The following is a 24,521-nucleotide window of genomic DNA, read 5'->3' on the forward strand; positions in this document are numbered from 1 at the left end:
GAGGCTGCTGTTATCCGTCTTCATTTAACCGTTATCCAAAAGGCTGGGTTTTAAAGCCAGCATGTCTGCTCCAAAATGAGGCATATGCTAATCCTACGTGGGACAGCGATAGATGAGGCAAGGCTAAGAAAAGCAGGCAAAAAGATCATTACTTCGCAATGGTAATCTGCTTTCTGCAATTATTCTATTGCACTGAACGTGTCGCTGGCTAAAGCCCTGGGCTGCAAATAAATCTGTTTCTGCTGTGAGTCGTAAACCATTAGAGGGTTGTGCTTGAAGTAGTGTCCCGACAGCTCTGGGGTCCTGCGCTGAAATCCATATCACCCCTGGATTGCAGAGCAGGTGGGGGTGTCCCCGGGGGCTGTTGCACTGTGATGCGTGGCGCTGCATTGCGGGATGCTGGTGCTGGGGCAGCTCTGGAGCGTTCCCCAGGTTATGGCAGGGATGCAGGTGAGCCAGCCTGAATCGGTGGGGTGGTGGCAGCTGATTGCAGCTGCTCGCTGAGTTACTGTGGAAACAGCAGATGGGCAGTGACGGTTAAGGGATTTGTGCAGTAAGGCCATTTTGAATTTCTAAGCACCAGGTTTATTGATGCTGTGTAGTTGGTCCTAAGGGTTAAAAAAAGGGGTCAGGTCACGGAGCAGCCATGAGCCGGGAGGTCTGCACACCCCGACTGCACCAGCCGGCGCTGCCCAAACATCCTTATCCGCTGCTTGCCTGCAGCTGCAGCTCAGACGTACCTGCCAGAAGGAGCTGGGGAAGATTTTCAGGTAACAAGCAGGCTTGAGGAGATTGTAAACCATTTGCATTTAGTTCAGGAGGAAGAGCAACGGTGTTTGTCTTATAAATTATTCACTGGGTAGTTAATTGGTTTGCTTTGGAGCTTGTCCATCCTGGGCTTCAGTTTCTGTTTAAAACAGCCCGTTTCAGATACAAACCCAAGGGCTGGTGTCTCTGCTTTGCTTTCTTTAGCTGTTTGCCACTGCAAGGGTGGCAAGGCAGGGGCAAATGCTGGCAGCACCTCTCGTAGAGGAGCTGTGGAACCTCAGGACAGAGGAACAAAAGCCTCCAGGCCTCTGCTTCTGGGTCCAAGAAGGATTTTTATTCCATGCAGTGTCCAAGGGAGCTGCTGGGAGGAGAGGAGCAGGTTTTGCCTTGACAGCCACAGAGGGAGCAGGGCAGGTTTGCTTGGAAATGCTGAGAAAGTTCACAGCACATGGCTGGAGGCAGGACAGTGCTTCCCCAGCTGTGCTGCAGCGGTGCAGGCATTTTGCAGGATCGTGTGGTCATTCCCACCTGGCCAAGTCCCCTCTTTGCTGGGGCCGTCACTTCTCCGTTCTTCCTCCTGTGCTCTGGACTCGGTGGTGTTTGAGCATTGATTCTGGAGTTCATAGATTCAGTGGGGACAGGGTGGTGGCACGTGGTGTCTCCTGTGTTCTTTATGCATTAAATGCAGCTTGTCTCGGTGGTCTGGGGGCCCCGCAGGACTGCATCTCCTGGGGGCTTCCCCCTCCAGCTGCCTGGCACTGCTGGGACCAGCATTTGAAAGCACCCAATGCTTTTGAGCCAGCTCAGATTTGGGCTTCCAGACATGCATCTCCCATCCTCCCCAGCACAGGACTGCAAAGTCCTCTTCTACCTCCCAACATCCCTGGAAGGGCAGTGTCAGCATCTCCTGCCCGGCATCTGGGCAAGCCCAGCAGCACCGACGGGGTGCAGAGGAGGCAGAGGGGCTGCTGCTTGCCGTGCTCACCCAAGCTCCCCAGTGCAGATGACATGGGGAGAGCTGCTCAGCTCCATGGGCATGCCAGAGACAGCTCCTGACATCCAGCCAGGTGGCTCCACCAGGTCGCACCCTTGGCTGTGTGGCTTTGCAGCTCCTGCAGAAGCAAAGGTTTTGTTCTTACTGAAATGCCTTTTCAAATGGAGCATTTCTCCTTTTTGATTTACACAGCTACACACCACTGGGCTTTTTATTATTAACAGTCTTGACACTGGCAAAAAAGCTGCTGAAGCCCTCTGAATGGGAATGAAAGAGGAACGCACAGGGGGCAGCTGGATTGCCTGAGCCCGGACAAGCGTCTGCAATGTAACGGAGGAGCTGTCCCAGGCTGCACCTAGTCCCTGCACGGGGCTCTGGGGCAGGAGCCCACGGTTGCTGGCTGCTCGCCAAGCGCAATTCAGTCAAAGGCAGTGGGGTAATTGACTTCATGTCTTCCAGCAGGGCCTGCAGCCAGCCAGTGCTTTAGCTGAGATCAAGACTCGACAGAGGAAAACAAAGGAAAAATTAATTCAGAAAGGTCCCCGGCTGCTGCTGTGCCTGGAATCTGGCTATTGATGACAGTGTCCCAGGGGCCCTGGCATGCTTCCAGCCTGCCACGGAAATAAAAAGCAGCCGTGCATGGCTGGGGTGTAGCCTTCTCCTCTTCCCCTGGAAGGAGCCAAGTCCTGCCCGCCGGCCACCCCTCCCTCTCATCGGCGATGGGATGGTGACCCCTCTGCCTCCAAGCCTTCCCTGCCGGAGCCTGCAGCAGCGGGTGCTGGTGGGGCCGCAGCTGGCCCTGGGCCCAGCGGTGCTTCTGTAGCTGAGCATGGCAGGGATGCACTGTGGGTGCCGAGGCCGGTGCCATACGTGCGTTTGCCAAATTGTAGTCTGAAAACGGTGGGGAGCCCCATCAACTGATGAGGGCAGGTGAGGCCAGCATTGCTTCCGCTCGTGCAAGCAATGACTGAAGGCCATTGGATTTCTCCTACACAAAGAGCGAGGTTTTGGGAGTGATGATGGACCTAAAGGCTCTGGTTCCCTAAGCTGAATTCATCTTTATTTGCATTAAGCCATTCTGAAATGCTGTCATCTTGTGGGAGAGAGGGAGGGACTGAGGTTTTCTTTGGCTCAGTACCTGAGGTGGGAGGGGCGGATGCAGTGTCCCCCCCCTCGCAGAGCCTTTCTAGTGGGATGCAAAGCAAAGCACTTACCAGCGTGTGGTGCCAGCCCTGGCACCACCCGTAGCGCTGCCCGCGGGCACCCGGGATGGGAGCCAGCCGGAAACACGGGAGCCAGCCAGAAACACAAGAGTCAGACAACATGTGGAGAGGATGAGTTTCCAAGCCTGCAAAGCCAGGCTGATTTGTTTATTTCAAAAAAAGAAAGAAGAAAAAAAAACCAACAAACAAGCAGACCTCAGGCAGCCAGTGCTGTGGGCGTAAATGCAGCCCGATGGTGCTGCAACCTTGGGAGTCCTGAGAACTTGTTTCAACAAATAGGAAATGTGGAGGATGCCAAAAGTTCCAGGAGGCTCTGGTTACTAGAAATCCCACAGGGAAGAGCACGAGCCCTTTGAGTAGTCTGGGGGAAGATGAAAGCCAGCCAGGGTGGCAGCTGCAGCACGATGGGAAGGCGTTGGCTGGACCTGTGCCTTCCCCCAGAGACAGCAGCACCACAAGGGACACAGCATCACCATCGGAGTGGAGAGAAGGAGACACCTACAAATTCACAGTCTATAGTGCTACCTCTCCCTCCGCTGTGACATTTTGTGGGACCATGCAGGGAACGAGGAGGGCATTCACCCGGTGGAGGTGGTGGCTGCTCAAACCCTAAGGAAGGAGACGCTGCTGCAGAAACCTGAAGGTCTGCTGCTAACAAAGGCAGGAGGTTTATTGATCAACAAATGGGAAATAATGGTCGTAATCACAAGCAGCCTGGTATTGATAGAGCTGAGTTAATAATGCTTAAAGGGAGGGAAGGAAAGGTCAATGTACAAGTGAAAAATTGACTGCTGTCTCATTAGGCCCCAATGCCTATATTATAAAGTATAAACTTGGCAGCGCATCTCAAGTAAACCAGGGAACATAAATTATGTAAACTCATCTCCCACCTTTCTATTGCACTACATTAAAGGAAGCAGGGTAAGACCCAAAGTACATGATAAAGGGGGGAGATTAAAAGGAAATGCACATAAGCTTAAGGGTTATAGCGTGCACAGATTGGGTCATAAATTAATTTAAATATGAGGACTGTTAAGATCCTCTAGCATAACCCTGGCCATAAAATTTGCTTCAGACGTTCTTCTATGAAACCTTCACCTTTGTCTGAAAAAGAGAATATCCTCCAGAAGGACATCAAGGTTTGATTTAAAGGCAGGGCATAATAGAAAAAGCACTATATCCTTAATAAGCTAATGGAAAACTCATCTCTCATATCCAGTATAAATGTATTTTGTTTTACTTTCCAGAGAGACTGGTTGCCAAGCAGGAACATTTAAGTGAAAAAAATGTCCTTTTCTCATTATGACTAGAAAATCTAGAAAACCGGTATGAATGAAAGATCAAAACATCAATAATTTCAGGCTGGTATTATGCATTGAGATGTAGAAAGAGCATTCTCTTTAAAATTCTCTTCTTTTCATGTTGGCATATTACAGGTCAGAGATGAACCGTTACCTGTGTGTCCCACTAGGAATCTGATGTTTGGCATCCTTAGAGCAGTAGGATTATCCCAGTAAGTTTGCTTCCATGTAAAAACAGCTTTCATCCTAAAGGTGCTGCTACCCTGACAAAAATCAGACAGGCATTTCTGCTCTGGCAACCCAGGGAAGCAGAGTCCTTGGGACCACCAAGGTATGAGCCCCTGCTGCTATCACAGCAAGAACATGCTGGTGAGGAAGAGGAAGAGGATGGGCTGCTTCACATGAGACACGCCATCAGTGCGTGGCAGAAGGACAACCGGAGGGTTATCCTAGTTAATAACTTGTTCCCCATCAGTGATTAACACCATCTCCTGATTAACAGCTGGGAAAGAGGTACTGCATTTTGTGGCCACCTCCAAAAAAATCAGTGCCGATGAGGCAGGGAGCAGGTCTTAGAGGAACGACACCAGTTTTGCTCCTGCTGCATCCTTCCCTGCCTTCCAGCTGCTCACAGAAGTCTCTCTGCTCTACCACACCACCAGGTTTAGAAAACTTATGAAGATTCATGGTCTTTCAGATTGCTGCCATTCTGTCAGATCTGGTTGAGATTGAGCAGTGAGTTAAAAAAATTGCAGGGGGAGGCAGGGATGTTGCATGAGCCCCAGCCCCTTGGGGACCAGGCCAGTACTGACCACAGGCATGAGCCCTTACTGCTCCTTGCAGGATGTTTCCAAAGGAAAGGACGTCAATCCCATTTGCTGCAAGACACGGGTATCACAAGGAAGCCCAAAGCACAGACTACAGTCCTGCGTTGTTGTTACTTAGAGCAGGTCCCTGCAAAGCTGCCCTGAATTTACCATCTAAAACCCTTAGCAACATTAGTTGGAAATTTTTCATGCAACTGGTCAGAAAGTCAGTGTCTGCTTAGCTCACCTGTGCTTGGCTATCTCCACGAGATCTCATTTGCCTTGCCTGTGTGGAACAGGGTGACCAAGATTGCCAATGTCTAAAAATAACATCTCCGTTAGCTGCCATCCCTGACACCTCCTCTTCGTAGCCTGATTTCTCAAGGAAGCAAGTCTGCTGTGATCATGTTGCCTCTTTGCCTCTTGACCCCACAAATCGCTTTCAGATCTGTTGGCCACTTCCAGGGAGATGTGGCAGCAGGGTGGAAGTCTCAAAGGCAGCTGAGCTGCTGCAGTCTCAGGAAAATTATCTAGGTACATGGAAGAGAGATTCAGTCTTGCAACCCCACATGGGAAAGGGTTACAGCCAGACCTCTGTTGGTGAGAAGCAGAGAAGCCACTGAGGCCAGGAGAGACGCACAGTCCAGCTGCAGCAGCTTTGCTCACATTCAATATCTTTTTAAATAGCCATTAATCCATCAGCAGGACACAGATCCCCTGCAGCATGGGATCCTGGACCATGGGGAGTTTGCTGGAGCACTGCTGGCAGCGCGGGTGGATGGCTTCAAGCTGCCCCTGAACTGATATAATCCCTAATAACAATATTTGAATGCTTGACAATTAGAGAAGAACTCTCACACTGCTTGCTTGCCAGGATGTGAGAGTAATTGTTTCTAAGAACCCTTGCTAAGCTGTAATGCTAATCAGTATTAAGATTCCTCTTTTTCAGAGCAGCGTGCTAGAATTAACCCCAGCATGCCACACACTGATTGCTGGAAGCTGGTCTGGAGGCTGGGCTTGCTCGGAGACCTGGCAGGGAGCTCACGGCATCTTGGTGCGTTGCCTGTGTTTTATATGTAGGCAAGAAACACCAGTCAGGGTGGTGGTGTCTCAGTCCTGTCTCCCTTCAGGAGGACTGATCCAGGGGCTGCTTCTTGCCAGCAAGAACCTACAGTCCCATTTCTGGATAGGTGGGTGCATCCTGAAGCAGAGGTATCTGAACAAAGATGGAAATAGGGCTGGATCTCAGAGTTACGGATACCCAGCTGGGGTACTGGGACTGCACTGTGGGCTGAACGGTGAGTGCTGACAGGGAGACAATGAAGGTCTGTGCTACTCAGCCCTGGTGTCCCTGAGACACACTAGCTGTGAATCTCTGGTGTGTGACTCACATGTGGTGGAAACTACCCCCCCATAGTTTTCCTTTTGAAAGGGAATTCTCAACCCACCTTGGCCTCTTCTTTTAATCTCCCAGTAGTGGATACTCATCAGCAATTGCCTCCCTCCCCTTGGCATTTGCTTCCTTTCTTGTTGCTGGCTAGCACTGAAACCCTCACTGCTGCATAACAGAGGTGGGAAAATGCACACATGTCTCTTTATTCAACAGATGGCTTGAAAAACCCAAGAAGGCTTAGCCCTATGTAGAAGGCACTTGTTTTAAGGATGCTTCATATGGCAGAACTGGAACACATGGTTTCCTTTCATCACTTATGTCAAGACTGGAGCTGGGCTAAGAGGTGTCACCCCCCCCACACCGCTGCATGCCTGCCTCCTTCAAGCTATGTGGAGAATCTCTTCTCTCCTTTCTCTCTGTCTTGATACTTTCCCTTTGATCTGTGTCATCTCAGGTTTATTTTCCATGATGCAGAAAGAGCCTCGTCAAGTGGGCAGGGGCAGAGCCCCTCAGCAGAGTGTGTTCGCTTGTCAGGTTATTTCTCTTCTGTGTCGGGTTATTTCTTTTCCTTTCTCTTCCTGTGTAGCAGCCAAGGAGGAAACTTCTTTACCCTGGCCCTAGGAGGAATCAGGCTCCTGGCATGGCTTTGGTATCACACGCAGCTCTGCCTAGGGCTGATGACTTCACACCCAGGTTAATTGCGTTGTATGGTCCAGAGCATGATGTGCTGTAAAGCCAGGTCTTCCTTTGCCAGAGTTGGCTTGTTGGCTTAAAAAAACAAGTGTTGAGCAGAGCACAGAACTGGCCAGTGGGTACCAGGAACCTCCTGTGGTTGTAAAACAAGAAAACCAAAATAGCTTTAATGGTTTTCACACTGCATAGGCTTAAGTGGTTTTTAAAACATGCTTAGTTTGCCCTGGATGTGGTAAACAAGCTCTTCTGAGTCCTGGAGGGCTGTCAGTGTGCAAGAGACTGAGCGTGGCAGGACAGGCAGCCTGAGCCACAGCAGTACCTAAACATCCCCCAGTTGCCTCAGATAAGCCCTGTACCTGGGTACAAATGTCCTTTAGGTAGGGGTGCTTCGTGCAAGGGGTAGATGAGGACTAGAGCTGCCATGCAGTAACTTTATTGAAGGCACTGTCATTTTTTTTCCATCTCATGGGTCCACCTAGTGCAGTGCTGGGGGCTCAGACCAAGTGTGGACTGCTCGACCGAGGTATGCTGGCATAGGCTGCTCTGCCCAGGTGGGTCCCAGCAGTGCATGGGACCTCACCAGGCAGGTAAGAGAGTGGATCCAACCCTGACAGCTTCCCCAGGCTAGCTAACCTTCTCCTTGGGACAAGCTGGGAGTAGGGGAGTCACAGTGCCTGCCACTAGATTGTGCAGTGAGGTTATACGTGGCACACAGATTGTGTCTGATTTTTTCTTCTCTTTAAAGCAAAGACCTTTTTTAGTGTGTGAATAAATGCTCTCCTAAAAGAGAAGACACCATCTGCTCCTAAGCACAAATTTAATTTTCCAAAGGGTTAGATTTAAATAAGATCCACAGGCTCAGAGTGGTGGCTGGGGGAGCCTGTAATGGGTTTTTGCCCCTTCTGCATCTTGCTGGAAGCAGATGTCTTAGTTTATGGGAGGGCGACATGGTGCCTGCAATGAAACAGGGGTTCTGGCAGCTGGAGACTCCACAAACTCCCTGAGCTCCCCAGGGCCTGATGGCTAAACTGGTGATTGCAGGTAGGCTTAGAACATTGACATGCAAACAATCAGGAGCCAGTTGGATGGGGACCCTGCCATGCACAGCCTGTGCCCTGCAGGGCTTCACTTCTTTCATCATCCTTAGGAGAGTCAGCAAGCAGGAATTACAGCTGCAGCAAGGCGCTTTCTTGTGCACAGCGATTTGTTGGGTGATCTGGAGCAAGGATATGCACCTGGCTGTTTTTCCCTGTGTGGGTGCTAAAAGTGCCAGCCAGCTCACAAGTTACACCAGTGCAGGGCCCCAGTGCAACCCCTTTGGAGCACTGGTCCCATGTCGGCTGAGCCGTGTGGCCCTTATGTGCTTTGCTTCTCTTGCCTTCCAGCCGCTGGTATTGCTGATGGAGTGGCCTGAAGCCACCAACTTCGCCTGCCTGATCGCAGGCTACTGCCGTCTCCTGGTGGACTCCAAGAAGATGATATTCTCCAGGGCCCCCAGCCAGCCACCCCCACCTCAGATTATCAAGGCAGGTACGTTTCAGCCTCTGCTTTCTGTGCGAGCCCCTTCCCCAGCCTCCCGCTCCTCCTCCTCCCTCTGCCCAGGGCTCTGCAGCTTTAGAAAGGAGAAGGGTTTCTCTGGCATCTCCCCTCTGCTCCCATTCCCCCTGCAGAACCAGCAGACCCCTTTTAACCAGAAAACAAGGAGCAGGGAAACAAGTCCTCATTTTGGATAAGGTCTGACTTGTGGTGTCAGCTTGGGCCCTAAACACTCACTGCAAGTCTTGTTCTGGCAGCTCCTAGAGCAGATCCAGGAGGTGCCATTTGAAAAGACTTGTAATGCTGCCAGCTAAATGCTGGGTCCTCACAGAACAGCCTGTGCGTTGCCGCAGGGATGCAGCACATGCCTCTTGGCTGGCATCCCGGCTCCAGAGACCAACATGAGTTTATGCACTCAGCCAGGAACTGCATTCCTGCTGCCTTTGGACACTGCTGCCTTCAGTAGTGGGGGTCTGGGCTCCAAAGGCAGCTCTGCAAGCACAGCTGCTCTGCTGATTTCCTAAATCAGGAAGGAAACTTTGGTGTCCCAGCTTTTCAGGCGCCCAGCCTGATGCAGGGAGCAGAGGGCTGGTCTGGGCACAGCAGGAGACCAGAACAGCTAAGACCAGAACAGCTAAAGACAGGTTCTGTCCCACCAGGCACTGATGCTCTGTTCCTTGAGGATGGATTGCAGGTGCAAGTCACCCTCAAAATGATCGATGATTTTCAAGAGTGATTTCAAACAAAAGCCAACCATCAGCTACGTGCTGTTGTTCCATGCAGGTGTTCACACTGAACATGTTTTGTATAGGGAAATACAGGATCAGTGGCTGGAGATGGCCAAAGTACCAACCCATCTGACTCTGGAAGGTTGCCCCTAGACCTGCCGAGTGACACTGCAGCTCCAGAGAGCTGTGACAAGTCTTCAGTTTAGCTGGCAGAGTGTCAAAACTGCCTCCTCAAGATGGGACTAGCTGGGGGAGGTGGGAGGAGTGCTGAGAGCTAGCAGGGTCCTTGCGAAAGGACTCGGTGCCTCTGAGGTCTGAGGAAGGCACCCAGACACAGGCTTGGCACATGTGGGAGACACACTCACAAGAGGCATCAGGAAAGCATCTGTGACAGCCTCAGTGAATCCAGGGAAAGACCTAGCAGGTGATGTTGGTGTAAGTATATGTGCATGGTTTCCTTTTGTTTCTTCAGCTGCACCTCTTACTGACAGCTGTCACTGTGCTCTCTGCTCTCGGTGCCCTACAGAAACACATTTAGTCACATTTTGCTGTGAGTGGAGGGTGTTTCCAACTTAACTGGCTATCATGAGAGTGGTCCTTCCCTGGGTCATGTCACCCTGAGATCAGCTACAGGGACACATGGGGCACATGCCTGTGGGGAGTCAGAGGAATGTGGTGGGAAGTGGAGAGCATCCCAGAACATCCCCAAGGCCTCAGAGGGAGGCTGGCAGCACCCACAGTTACTGGTCACTCAGGGAATGTCTCAGCATGTGCGAGTGGTGCTTTTCCACACTCTAGCAACAGTGATAATAGCCAGCATTTTTCCTCAGGGAGATTGTGCTTTGTGGGCATGGTCCAAACATATGCCAAAAGGGGTAGTAGGTCTTGCCCTTTTCTTGACAGTCTCAAGAAACCAATGTCACTCTGCAGGGGGGCTAGAGTGAGTGTGAGGGAAAGTGACAGTGTGGAAGCGATGGAGCAATCGATATATGGTCTTCATAGCAAAGAGCTAGCCCCTCTCTGGATGGCCTGGTCTATCCTCCGGGGTGCAATGAAAACCTCTCTGACCAGTGGAGTGGAACAGTTTCCCTGCAGACTCAGTACACTTGGCCCAGCCACTCAGGCATTCTTCAGAAGGAGTGAATTTAGTGTGTATTGAGAAAACAAAGTCTGCTCACAGTTCTGGTCTCGCTACAGCTGCAGGCTGAGCTGTCAGGAGCTAGGCAGATCACAGGGAGCAGGGACTGCTGATCATTAGCACATCTCTGCAGGAACGATTTGAAAGCCCCACTGGGATGAATCAAGTTAGCCCAGGCTTTGACTTTTCCAGGCTGCAGGCAGGCTGTGCCAGAATCTTAAATGTAAAATCAAGCCCTGGCCCATGCTTTTTGCCTAGCAGAGGAGCTTATCCATCTTCCCCGAGGCCCATTAAAACCTCCTGCTGAACTGCAGACATTTTTCGAAATGCACACTCTGTCCGGATGCTGTCAGTTAGATCCATCTCTCTGCATTTCCCCACGGAGCCATATGCCAGATCCTTGCCCTCCGCAGGAAGGGTTGTGTCGTGCTGGAGCTGCGCAGGAGATTTGCTTCCCTGCCCCTTCCTCTCCCTGCTCCCACCAGCAGCCATCATCAGCCAAGCAGCTCCATGTCCTTGGTTGCTCTCAGCTCTTTGTTGGGACCTTCTTCCCCAGAGCAGCCAGCAGCTGGATTATGGATTTTAGGATTTTGGCCCCATTTGGCAACAGGCCCTGGCTTGGCATGGGCAGCCAGCAAGGCTGTCCAAGCGGGGCAGGCTGCTAGCATGACCCATCAGAGATGTCTGGCTTTGGGAAATCCTCTGCTTTGGTCCATGCCACCCCACCACAGCCCAGTGCTGAAAGCACGTCCCCAGCTGCAGCAGCCTTGTGTTCACTCACACAGCTGCCATTTCTGAGTACCAGTATGTCCATAAATGAGAGAGAGATTGTTTTGATTGGGATTTTAGCATTGCAGGTGATGAACACTCTAATACAAACATGTGTTTGGGGAGACAAATTGTCCAATTTGTTGAGCTAATGAATTTAATTAGGATTTATTTGATTTAATTTATACTTGGTAAGACAGAGCCTGCATCCCCTTGGCAGCCATTCTCAGCACAGCTGCACAATTCAACCTGTAATGCAGACAGATGCCCCTCCTGAGGGCTGGACCACTGGCCAGAAGTTCGAGCAATATTTCAGCCGCTTGCCTTGCACAAGGGAGCAAGGGGAGGCTGTTGCAGGGAAATATTTAATAGCAGAAGCAGAGGGCTCTTTCGGAGCTAGCCTGATCCAATAGCTGTCAGCTAGACAGAAACAATGCATGGATCTTGGGCAGCGAGGGACAAGAGACTAGGGGGGTATCTGTCACTTAAAGTCACCCAAGCTATGTTGGATGTCTCCCCGGAAGGCAATATTGCACCATGTTTAGCAGTGTCCTAAGGAAAACTGCTTGGTCTGGACACCATTATGCAAAAATGGTGACAACAGTTCCTTCTTGCCGTGTAATGTGTGAACTGGCAGACTGAGGCTGAAGGTCCTCATTCATGCATGCAGCCAGGCTGCTCCCATTGCCCTCCGAATGTGGCTGGTGGCTCCATGATGCAGCATCCGCATCCCTGTGTCTCACTGCCTGCTGTGCTGGCCAGCCCTCCTCTGGTTCTGCCCAGCTCTGCCTCCCAGCAAGCTACTGGGATCTTGCTTCCTCTCCCTGCTGCTGTCATGCAGCACAGAAACAAGACATTTTCCCAGGTAGCCAATGTGGATGGAGTCCAGCCCAGAGCAGTAAGAAAGCTGAGACATTTAGGAAACAGACATGTCGGGAAAGATTAAAGGTATTTGCTGCAGTTAGTCTAGAAAAGAGATAGGTGGGGAGATGGAGAGGGAGGAACAGGACAATATTTCTGATGTCTAAAGGTCGTTTGTAAAAGGGCACTGATCAGTTGTGCTGCTGGTCCACAGTGTCATTGATCTAATTCCTCACAAAAAACCAGCTTTAGGGTCAATACTTTCTTATCATAAATGTCATAATATTTAACTTTATAAAATTTATATGATTAAACTCTATAGCACGTAATCATTTTGGAGACAATGGAGCAAACCACACAAGGAGCTGGCCTGCTCTGTCAGTGTGTCACAGGACTTTTGCTGGCTGGAGCTCAACTGCTTCTAAATCCTGTCCAGCCACCCTCTAGGCTCTTCTGGCCTCCATCATCGCTATAGCCCAGCCACACCTAAGGGCCTCACTAAAACACTTTCAACAGTTCTTTGTAATGGGAATCCAGATTTTTATTGATTTAGGAAAAAAAGGCATGTCAGCTTCTTCAGTACCACACGGGCTTTTTTTGAGCTGGCCATCTTCCACGTCCACCATGTAAATCTCTGTATGTCCCTCTTCCTTCTGCCTCCTCCAGGTCTTCCCTTCTCTCCTTACTGCAGGGAGGGGTTGATGTCTCAGAGCCAGAAGGTCCCTTGACTTCAGTGTCAGCAGTCCCCTCCTGTTCTTGGTGGCAACATGCGTGGTATCCCTCAGGGCTGAACCCTTTCCTCTAGAGAGACCCACGTACTCAGGTAGGGAGGCCGAGGCAAGTGTGGCGCATACAGAGCAGCCCATGGGAATGTGCTCCCCTCCATCACACACACACTTATGAAGGTTGCTTTAGTTACGGTTTTCCTGCCTCAGAGGTGGGGTACAGACAAGCCGATCACCCAAAATCCCTTCCACCTCATGATCTGTTCAAGGAGCTAGCCAATAGGACCCCCTGGGAAACTGCCCTTAGGGACAAGGGAGCAGAACAGAGCTGGCAGATCTTTAAGGATGCTTTCCATAGAGTGCAAGAGCTCTCAATCCCCAGGTGTAAGAAATGAGGAAAAGAAGGCAAGACACTGGCATGGATGAGTCGAGACCTGCTGGTCAAACTAAAGGGCAAGAAGGAAATGTACAGGCAGTGGAAGCAGGGACAGGTATCCTGGGAGGAGTATAGGGACGCTGCTTGGTTGTGTAGGGATGGAGTCAGGAAGGCCAAGGCGCAGCTCAAGCTGAACTTGGCAAGGGATGCAAAGAATAATAAGAAGGGCTTCTACAGGTATGTCAGCCAGAAAAAGGTCCAAGAAAGTGTACTGCCCTGATGAACACAACTGGCAAACTGGTAACAATGAATGAGGAGAAGGCTGAGGTACTCAACAACTTTTTTGCCTTCACTGGCAACCTCTCTTCCCACACCTTTCGAATGGATGGATGTATGACAGGGACTGGGGGAGCAAAGTCACTCTCACTGTAAAAGAAGATCAGGTTTGTGACGACCTGAGGAATCTGAATATACATAAGTCTATGGGACCTGACAAGATGCATCCCAGAGTCCTGAGGGAATTGGCTGATGTAGTTGCCAAGCCACTCTCCATGATATGTGAAAAGTCATGGCAGTCAGGTGAAGACCTCGGTGACTGGAAAAAGGGAAACATTGCCCCCATTTTTAAAAAGGGTAGAAAGGAGGGCCCTGAGAACTACCAACCTGCCAGCCACATCTCTGTGCCTGGGAAGATCATGGAACAGATCCTCCTAGAAGCCATGTTAAGGCACATGGAGGACAGGGAGGTGATTTGACACAGCTAGCATGGCTTCACCAAGGGCAAGTCTTGCCTGACCAGCCTAGTGGCCTTCTATGATGGAGTGACTACATCAGTGGACAAGGGAAGAGCTATAGATGTCATCTATCTGGACTTCTGTAAGGCCTTTGACACGGTCCCCCACAACATCCTTCTCTCTAAATGGGAGAGAGATGGAGTTGATGGGTGGACTGTTCAGTGGATAAGGAATTGGTTGGATGGTTACATCCAGAGAGTAGTGGTCAATGGCTCAATGTCTGGATGGAGATCAGTGATGAGTGGTGTCCCTCAGGGGTCCATATTGGGACCAGTACAGTTTAATAACTTCATCAATGACATAGACAGTGGGATTGAGTGCCCCCTCAGCAAATTTGCAGATGACACCAAGCTGAGTGGTGCAGTTGACATGCCTGAGGGACAGGATGCCATCCAGAGGGACCTGGACAAGCTTGAGAAGTGAGTCCATGTGAACCTCATGAGGTTCACCAAGGCCAAGTGCGAGGTCCTGCACATGGGTCGGGGCAACCCCTGGTATCGCTACAGGCTGGGGGATGAAGGGATTCAGAGCAGCCCTGCAGAGAGGGACTTGGGGGTGCTGCTGGATGAAAAGCTGGACATGAGCCAGCAATGTGCGCTCACAGCCCAGAAAGCCAACCATATCCTGGGCTGCATCAAAAGAAGTGTGGCCAGCAGGTCAAGGGAGGCGATTCTGCCCCTCTACTCCACTCTGATGAGACCCCACCTGGAGTACTGTGTTCAGCTCTGGAGCCCCAACATAAGAAAGACATGGACCTGCTTGAGTGGGTCCAGAGGAGGGCCATGAAGATGATCGGGGGCTGGAGCACCTCCCCTATGAAGACAGGCTGAGAGAGTTGGGGTTGTTCAGCCTGGAGAAGAGAAGGCTCTGGGGAGACCTTATTGTGGCCTTTCAATACTTATAAGAAAGATGGGGATGGACTTTTTAATAGGGCCTATAGCGATAGGACAAGGGGTAATGGCTTTAAACTAGAAGAGGGTAGATTCAGACTAGATATAAGGAAGACATTTTTTATGATGAGGGTGGTGAAACACCAGAACAGGTTGCCCAGAGAAGTTGTGGATGCCCCATCCCTGGAAACATGCAAGGTCTGGTAGAACGGGACTCTGAGCAACCTGATCTAGTTGAAGATGTCTCTGCTTATTGCAGGAAGGTTGGACTAGATGCCTTCCAACCCAAACCATCCTATGATTCTATGATCTGCATGTGCAGGACATTTCTTCCTGCACTCATTACTGGCAGGTAAGCCCAGCAGGTTGCAGAAGATGGTTTTTCAAAAGACAAGCCAGGTGACCTGGCTGTGCCACAGGGAACACACATGTTCCACTGCAGTCTGGCATGCCAAGGGCTGGAGGGCAGAGAACACGTGGATGCTTCTCCAGGGTGAGCAGGAGCTTCCCTGTGCTGTTTTCCCTTCTCCCAGATGCTGCTGCTAATGTGCCTGTTGTGGTTTTTGTTTAGATTACATCAACACACACAACCTACACCGGCCCGCTGCGGCGGGGCACACGGGAAAGAAAGAGAGCGGGTTGGTGGGTGGCTCTGCCACCGGCACCGGAGCAGCTGGGGTTCCAGCTGCCAGGGCTTCAGACTCAGAGCTCATCAGCTTTTGCTACCTGCATATGCGAGAGCAGAGGAAGGAAAGAGAGAGCAGGACAGATATCAATGAAAACCTGATTTTTTTTGAGGAAACTCGTCCCAGGACCAAATCCGACCCCACTTCCAAAAGCTCTGGCCAAGGCTACAATGGGGCAGCTAACCAGTATGACCCAGATGGCCTTGACCAAGACAGGCACGCAAGCAGGGCCAGGGCACATACCATAGACACCCACCTGCGGAGCGATGCCTCACACTTCTATTGTGAGTCCTGCCAAGCCAAAATCAAGAGCCGGCTGGCCTCATGCAAGGGGAGCAAGCCTGGCAGCACCCGTGACAATATGGTGGACTTGATGTCACTTCCCCCTCCTGGGAGCGATGAGGAAGAAGATGAGACAACGTCCCTGCTCCCCGCCATCGCTGCCCCCCCTCCTGGCTTCCGAGACAACAGCTCAGATGAGGACGACCCCAAGCGCCGGGCAGCTGCCCAGAGCCAGGAGCAGGGCCGGCACCTCTGTGGCATTCTCTACGACGAGATCCCTGTCACGCTGATAGACAACGTGCAACCACGGACAGTCCGAGACCATGCCCAAGAGCTGGACGATGCCCTGGTGTCCACCCTGCAGGCACTGGAAGCCCTGGCTGCTTCAGAGGATTGTCCGCATCCCCCACCACAGCAGACAGCAGGTATTTCGGTGGCTGTGACTTTCTTTTTTCCCTATAGCCTTTCTTTCCTATGGTACATCCTTCCCTTTAGTGTCCTTCTCCTATCCTATATGTGATTGTGGAGCAGCTTCTAGTGAAAACTAAGTTGTAGCAACAGGCTCTAGCAGGAGCAGCCAAGCTGCTGCTCAGATTTCTAAGAAGCTGAGGTGGGACTCCTCTCCCTGACAGTGGCTGAAGGAGTCTCTTGGTTATCCCGTATCTGCCATGGTCCACGTGCCATGATGCTGGGGTGAGGCACTAACAAACCAGTACCGTGAGCACGAGTTCCTCCCTGCTGTGACCCCACTCAGCTGATACCTTTGGCCCTTTGTCTTCGCAGGTTCCCACCCAGGTTTTGAAGTGTGTAAGCCCTTCACAGGGCAAACCTGCTGTCAGATGGGTGTCCCTGGAACCAGCCTTCTGGCAACACAGTCCTTTGTCCCTCTCCCCATCTTGGTTGCCCTACTCACTATGGCAGAGTAGCTGTTGCCCAATTTTCCTTCTCACTCCAGACAAGTCCCAGTAGCTCTGCTATCGCTAACGCTGGAAGGCTTCCCGGGACCTTTTTCCGGGCCAAAAGCTCTTGCTGAATTGAGCTAGCAAGCCAGCTCAGTGCTGAAAGTGATCTCTCCTAAAAGCATTAACTCTTGGTTGCGGGAAGTCACTAAAGTCTCTCTGATGGGATGCTGTGTCCTGCATTCCTGGGACCCTCCTGCTGCTTGGAGTTCCCCTTTTCTTTGCGTAGCAGTGTGTGTGGATGTTGTTGTGGGGTTTTCTTTATGTCCCTCCTCAGGTCTTATTGTCCTGGCTGCCATCACTCCTGAGTCATCCTTGGATTCTGGCCATGAAACCAACTCTTCAGAGCTAACTGATGTCTCAGAGATGGTCTCTGCTATGAAACAGCATCAGAACGCAGCCTACTTCCTCGCTCAACACATCAACAAAGAAAACCTCCTGGCCAGAAAAGACCTGCCTTTCCGAATACAGAGCTGTGCTGCCCAAGCTGTTCTCACCTCACCCTACTCCCTCAGCCACCAAGAGCCAAGCCCTTCACTGAAGCCAGCTTTCCCTCACCAAAGCCCCAGCCTTAGCAATTCCAAGAGCAAACAGGAGCAGCAGCATGCTGATCGGACCTACACCTTGGCTGTCCAGCCGATGCTGACCCCCCAGCTTAATGAGCAGAACAGGGGGGCTCCAGTGCCAGGCTCTGAGTGCAAGGGTGCAGGCCACACAAAAGCTGCTTTTGAGGTATCGCTGCATGCCACAGGAGCCCTGAGCGGGGAGAAGGCACAGGATCTACAAGAGAAGATGCTCAAAGAGGTCCAGCCGAGCTCCAAGCTCCTCCTGGATCAAAAAAGTGGTGTAAATCCAGCCATCATTTCAGCTGCTCTGCAGCAAGTGGCAAATGCAAAAGGCTCAGCTCCCCAAGTGGTAGCAGCCTCAAAAGAAGACAAGAACATGAATGGTACCAGCAGCTGTGCATCAGCCAGCAGCAAGCCTTTGAAACTTAAAGGAGGTCCACAAACTGCAGAGATATTATGCAACTGTCAGCAGCAGCAGCAGCAGCAGCAGCAACTCTCTCCACAGCAGTGCTGTGAAGTTTCTCCAAGTGCTAAAGAAGCTCATGGCAGTAAGGCTGAAGCTTTCCACCTCGCCTCAGCAGGTGAGGAAACGATGCCTGGTAAGACTTTTGCCTCTAAAAGCTACCAGCAAAAAGTGAGTAGAGATGCTTCAGGAAAAGCCACAAGTGGAGAGCTAGGTCAGAAGGCAGGTGGGGAAGCCACAAGCCTCATCTTTCAGAAACACACAGCTCCTTCAAACCAAGGACAGAAAACGCAACAGGAAAGTTCAGCCAAAAGCTTAAAAGCTGAGAGTAGCAATCTGCACTCTCCATCACCTGGTAGCACTTTCAGGAGCACCAGTGAGGAACCCAAAGGGCCAGTCCAGCTGGTGCCCAGATCTGAGAGCCTGCAGATCAGCACTGTGCCTTCCAAAAAAGAAGAAAAAGTCCTGGAGGTAACCCAACAAGATGCTGATATCCCAGCTAAACCCAAAGCTCCAAAAGCTCCCTTCAGGTTGAGGAACCTGTTCTCTGCAACATTTCCAACTCGGCTGAAGAAGGAGACAGATGAGCGGCAGGCCCAGCTGCAGAAGGTGAAGCAGTATGAGCTAGAATTCCTTGAAGAGCTGCTCAAGCCAAAGAACAAAGGTGACCTCCCACCACAGGAGTATCTGCACCCTCCTGCTCCTGGGCGCTGCAGCTGCCAGCTCAGGAGCAGTCCTGTGCAAAAAGTCCCAGGGATGTCCAGGGAGCAAAGGCGCAGCTGCGACTGCAAGCGGATTTGCAGGGGGGTGAGGCCACCCCCTAACCAGCTGGTGATGCCAGAACTGGAGAGGCGAGGAAGGGATAAAGTTACTGATGACCAGAAACAGACAGAAGCCATTAGGTTGACAAGTGTGAGCAGCCCTTCCAAAGGCAAGCGGATACGATCCACAAGTTTAGAGTCCAGAGACTACCGGTCAGATCCAGAAAACAATGTGTCCTGTTTGACAACGTGCACTTCCCAGGCGGAGTGCATGGGTGCTCCCCACTACAGGAAGCTCTTGCGTCGCTACAGTGTCAGTGAAATAGATAAGACTGATAGGACATCCCTGTCCTCTGACATCTACCAGAACATCTATACAACCAAGCAGAAAGGCCCCCAGAAAGAGCCTGAGCCCAGCATCCTTTGTCCTGTTCTGAAGAGCAAAATCCAGGAAGCCTCTGGAGTGGCTGACCCCTCCTATGTCCAGATAGCACAGGAGAAAAAGAACCAGAAGAGTTCAGCAGTGTTCTCTGTCCAGGAGGAGATGTATCCAAGTCCTGCTGAGCTGCGGGATGAAGACATGGAGGATGAGAAGTGCTGCTCCATCCGGTACTGCTTCTACTACAGGAAATGCGATGTTGCAGATGATGGGAGTGAGAAGGATGAGCTGTCCTATTCCATCCCCATGCAGATACTCCCAGGAATGAAGCTGGACAATCAGATGGTCCCAGTCATGAGCAGGACTCTTCAGGTCCTAGATGCAACAGCCTGCAGCAGTCCCAATGACAGTCAGACCCAGGAAATAGATTTAAGGACCTCCAGTTTTGAGGGGAGCTTGGCAAAGATCAACACCCTTCGAGGCCATGCCTACAGCTTTCCCAATGGGTTTCTGCAAGTGCAGCTGGATACCAATGAGCTCCTGACTATCCTGAGGCAATGTGTGGTGAGCCCTGACGTCCGGGACTGCAAACCCTACATATCCCAGCTGGCTGAGTACAAGCAAGAGCTCGCCCTCAAGTTCAAGGAGTTTCGGGCATCCTGCCGCCGTGTGGCAGCCGTAGACAAGAGTCCTACCCACATGCTCTCTGCCATTACGAGCAGCTTCCAGGTGCTAAGCAGCCTCATCGAGACGTTTGTGAGGCTGGTGTATGTCGTGCGCTCGGAGTCCCAGCGCCAAGAGCTGCTGACGAAGGTGGAGGAAGTGGTGAGAAACTACACCTTCCTCCTGAAGGCTGCGGAGGAGTCCACGGCCAGAACGCTGAGCCACCAGCAGACCGTGGAGCAGCTCGCCCGCCAGTCAGCCACAGTTGCGACTGTCATGAGCACGCTCACACGCTCCCTAAAGACGTTGATCAATAAGTAAGCCAGCTATGAAAACCAACAAGCCAGTGTGTTGGGCCATGTGCTAGTGATTCTCAAATCACATAGGTCTGGTGAGGATGCGTGTCTACAGGCCCACATCTACTGTGGTTTGCAGTAGCCAAGATGCTGTTTTATCTCTGCAGAATGGATGGTTGTGTTGGTGGTATTTTTGAAGGGTAAATTCATGCCCTGTCACAAGCTGTGCAACCAGCTTGTCAGGGGTCTCAAGCAGCTCCTCTGCTTGCTTTCCCATGCTGGCTTGTTGGTGACGGTACTTGCGGGGCACAGTCACCCCATCTCCGTGCTAGTTTGGTTTCATGTGGTTCTGGGCCTCACTTGTGCAAAGACCTTTGTCACAGTGTGTGGTGGGCCAGTGAGTTAGCAGTAACTGAGCCAAGATCTGGCTTCACTTAGGCAGTCTGGACCCAAACCAGTGTCTTGCCATGTAAACAGCTCTTCTGCCTCCAGGGTGTTCCTGGCCCACAAATGCAACATAATTAGCAGCAGAATGGATCTCTGGGGTGCAAGTCCCTGCTGCTATGCTAGAGCCTCGGAAGTAGTCCTAGCACGGGCAGGATGCCATAACCCTGGGGCAGAGCTAGGTCACCCTAGCAGGCTCTACTCTCACAGCTTAGGCAGCAGTGCCCTATTCCTGAGCACAGGTACTGCCTGTGCAAAAGGCGAGGGCTTAATGCCTGCAAGTAGGGAGGATCCAGGGAACTACAGGCCTGTCAGTCTGGCTTCAGTGCCAGGGAAGGTTATGGAGCAGATCGTTTTGAGTTCCATGACACGGCACATGCAGGACAACCAGGTGATCAGGCCCAGTCAACATGGGTTTATGAAAGGCAGGTCCTGCTTGACTAACCTGATCTTCTACAAGGTGACCCACTTAGTGGATGAGGGAAAGGCTGTGGATGTTGTCTACCTAGACTTTAATAAAGCCTTTGACACCATTTCCCACAGCATTCTGCTGGAGAAATTGGCTGCTCATGGCTTGGATGGGTGTACTCTTCACTGGGTAAAAAACTGGCTGGATGGCCAGGCCCAAAGAGTTGTGGTGAATGGAGTTAAATCTAGTTGGTGACCAGTCACAAGTAGTGTTCCCCAGGACTCACTATTGGGGCCAGTTCTGGTTAGTATCCTTACCAGTGATCTAGGCGAGGGGATCAAGTGCACCCTCAGTAAGTTTGCAGATGGTGCCAAGTTGGGCAGGAGTGTTGATCGGCTTGAGGGTAGGAAGGCTCTACAGAGGGATCTGGACAGGCTGGATCGATGGGCCAAGGCCACTTGTATGAGGTTCAACAAGGCCAAGTGCCGGGTCCTGCACTTGGGTCACAACAACCCCATGCAACAATACAGGCTTGGGGAAGAGTGTCTGGAAAGCTGCCTGGCGGAAAAGGACCTGGAAGTGTTGGTCAAGAGCCGGCTGAATATGAGCTGGCAGTGTGCCCAGGTGGCCAAGAAGGCCAATAGCATCCTGGCTTGTACCAGAAATAATGTGGCCAGCAGAACTAGGGAAGCGATTGTACCCCTGTACTCAGCACTGGTTGAGGCTGCACCTCGATTTTCTGTTCAGTTTTGGGCCCCTCACTACAACACATTGAGGTGCTGGAGCATGTCCAAAGAAGAGCAACAAAGCTGGTGAAGGGTCTAGAGCACAAGTCTTATGAGGAGTGGCTGAGGGAACTGGGGTTCTTTAGCCTGAAGAAAAGGAGGCTCACATGAGACCTTTCACTCTCTACAACTACCTGAAAGGAGGTTGTAGCAAGGCGGGTGTCAGCCTCTTCCCCTAAGTAACAAGTGATAGGACAAGAGGAAATGGCCTCAAGTTGCACCAGGGGAGGTTTATATTGGATATTAAGAAAAATTTCTTCACCAAAAGGGTTATCAAGCATTGGAACAGGCTGCCCAGGGAAGTGGTTGAGTCACCATTCCTGGAGGTATGTAAAAGACATGTAGGTGTGGCACTTAGGGATGTGGTTTAGTGGTGGACTTGGCAGTGCGAGGTTAACAGTTGACTTGATGATCTTAAAGGTCTTTTCCAACCTAAGTGATTCTTTGATTCTATGATTCTGTGTTCCCCTTCCTCTGCTGGATGGCTGTGTCCATGCTAGAGAGCCTGCAAGGAACCCAGATTGATCTTTGACCATTGCAAGCCAGAAGCTGGGCTAGCAGCTGAGAGGAAACCTCTTTCACACCATTCTCCAGAGGTCAGGTCCATGCCTCCAAGGCTCAGCCCAAACCCTCTCCTATTTCCTTTCACCATGCCCATTAGAGAGGAACCCCAGATCAGCTTTGTCTGTGAGCTATGGCTTGCTCCTGAGCCAGGCAGTGCTACTGCCATCAGCCAAAGGAGTTGCCCTCCTTGCCAGGGCATTGGGGTCCTTTTCCTGCTTCCACCAGACTGACTGCCATAAGAAGCATTATTTAGTACTGTGTAATGGTTATTTATTTGGAGTTGGGGTTTTTGGATTGTTTTTTTTTTTCACTTCCATGTGAATGGTAAAATGATTCCTAATTGCTTCCCTTCTCACCCCGAGGTTCCCCTCCGCCTCCCAGTCTAGTTTCTAGACCTAATCAATCAGACCGCCTTAATTGGTGCTTCACTGCAGTCACCCACCCTCCAAAACAGAGCGAGGAGAAAAATGCAAGGTTACACATTGCATTGCCCTTACCCTGCCACCCACTGCACTTCACGCGTGCACAGGGAGAGCGGGTCCTGCCGGGATCCCTGCGCCTCTCCCCGTTGCACCCACCTCCGGCTGGAAAGGGAGATCGTAGCATCGGCCTCATGGCACCAGGAGTGAGACCGGTTGTCAAACCCAGCCAGCTTGCCCCAGCACTTGGGGATGATCAGGGATCTCCGTATGATCAATCGCTTCCCATCTCTATTATTTTTTATAAATATGCACATTCAAAATCTCTCGTTCTTCCATAGAAGTTATGGAAATGCACAATGTGCTTTTAACATGCGCATCCTCTACCGAGTGCAATAACCTCCCCTGGCCCATGGCTGTCCCAGACTTTGGCCATTGCTGTCAGCAAGGCAGAGAGGATCCTGCTGTGGGGACAGCCTCCTGCTTTCAAGAACCATGTAGCAAATATACAGTGGAAGAGCCAATTCAGATTTGAGTCTGTGGTGGGCAAAGCCTGTTATAATGCTGAAGGCCAACAGGGAGCCGTGTTTTTCTTTTACCCGTGAATTATCTATTGTGAAACTCTGAGTTTCTTTGAGCTCCGCGTTATGTCTATATCATTCCTCCATAAATCTCTCAGTCTAATACAGAGGAAAATTTTTTTATTGTCTGTATATAGTATATATAAATAAAAAATATATAAATTATATATATACACAAATTTATGTCTTGTTTTACAAACAAGAAAGATTAAATATATTAATCTTAATATCCAAACTAGCATTTGTGTCTTTTTTTTAAGAATTTTTTGGAAATTCTTAGCTGTACAAAACACTGTTCATAAGCAAAACCCCCTATTTTTGTTGCTATAGAAATGCACGTTATCGCCATAGTGGAAGGGCACAGCTTAAGGACTCCACAATGTCGCTGGACTCCACAGCAGTTAAGTACCAGGCTATGAAGGAAGCCATGAAGCAGCAAAAATGCAGGTTTGAAATGAACTGTTTGACTTGGCATGGTTTTGTGTCATTAATGAACGTTTTGGCTTAATTCGCCTCCGGGAGGGGAATGCCTCCAGTGGCACTCACGCCTTCACTGCTGGTGCTGGGCACTGCAGCCATGCTGGGGAAAGTGCGGTCCTCCTGGTGCCTGCAGGACACCCTCCTGCCCTAAAGCAGGGGAGAGCCAGGACATGCTTTAACCCCCCCTCTGTTAGCAAACTCCTGCCTGATCCCTTTCAGATGAGCCAAGCTCAGCACCCACTGACCAGCTCCAGTGCGTGTTCTCAGCCAAGTCGCAGCCTCTGCCTGGCATCTGCTCTTCTGCCTGGGAAGAGGCGACAGCGTGCAACCTGCCATCAGTGGCCTGATGGCTCTGCTGCCCTGTGGGACTGCTCTGGTGTGTCTGCAGGGGAGAGCCCAGCACAAGTATAATGCCAGGCCTGGGGAGAAATCTGAGCAAGGCAAACAGTTTGCTAGCTACTGATGATGTTTCCAATATCCCGTTCCCTCTGAGGACATGTTTTGCCTCGCACAATGAACTGCTCTCTATTTATCAGGGAAGAAATCATTGATGTGTGCCCTCTATGTGCCCCAAAGCCTCCAGGAACTATAAAAGCCAAGTCTGATAAAGATCCAACACAAAAAAAAGCCCTTAGGAACTGGGTCATTCTCTGTACGGGGGTTGAATGTGTTGTCTAAAGCAAAGGCGGCAGCAGTTGAGACTCACACAAGTTCTCTCTGCCTCCAGGCTCGTTATTTTAATCTGCATCACACCATTTCCCATGCTGAACTAACTAACGATGACACTGAA

At 51.0% G+C, this 24,521-nt stretch overlaps 1 protein-coding gene across 1 annotated transcript in view; it reads left to right on the plus strand.

Annotated features, from left to right (window-relative positions):
* The window catches only part of FRMPD3 (FERM and PDZ domain containing 3), a 66,651-nt gene extending 43,165 nt beyond the window's left edge, over positions 1 to 23,486 (plus strand). Inside the window, exons 15-17 of the mRNA XM_069811191.1 lie at positions 8,564 to 8,708; positions 15,566 to 16,387; positions 17,199 to 23,486. Coding sequence (XP_069667292.1) covers positions 8,564 to 8,708; positions 15,566 to 16,387; positions 17,199 to 20,074 — 3,843 coding nt within the window. The 3' untranslated portion in view covers positions 20,075 to 23,486. The remainder of the gene's footprint in view (positions 1 to 8,563; positions 8,709 to 15,565; positions 16,388 to 17,198) is intronic.
* The last annotated feature ends 1,035 nt before the right edge of the window (positions 23,487 to 24,521 follow it).

The sequence above is a fragment of the Haliaeetus albicilla genome, chromosome 23 (assembly GCF_947461875.1).
Source record: "Haliaeetus albicilla chromosome 23, bHalAlb1.1, whole genome shotgun sequence".
NCBI classification, from domain to species: domain Eukaryota; kingdom Metazoa; phylum Chordata; class Aves; order Accipitriformes; family Accipitridae; genus Haliaeetus; species Haliaeetus albicilla.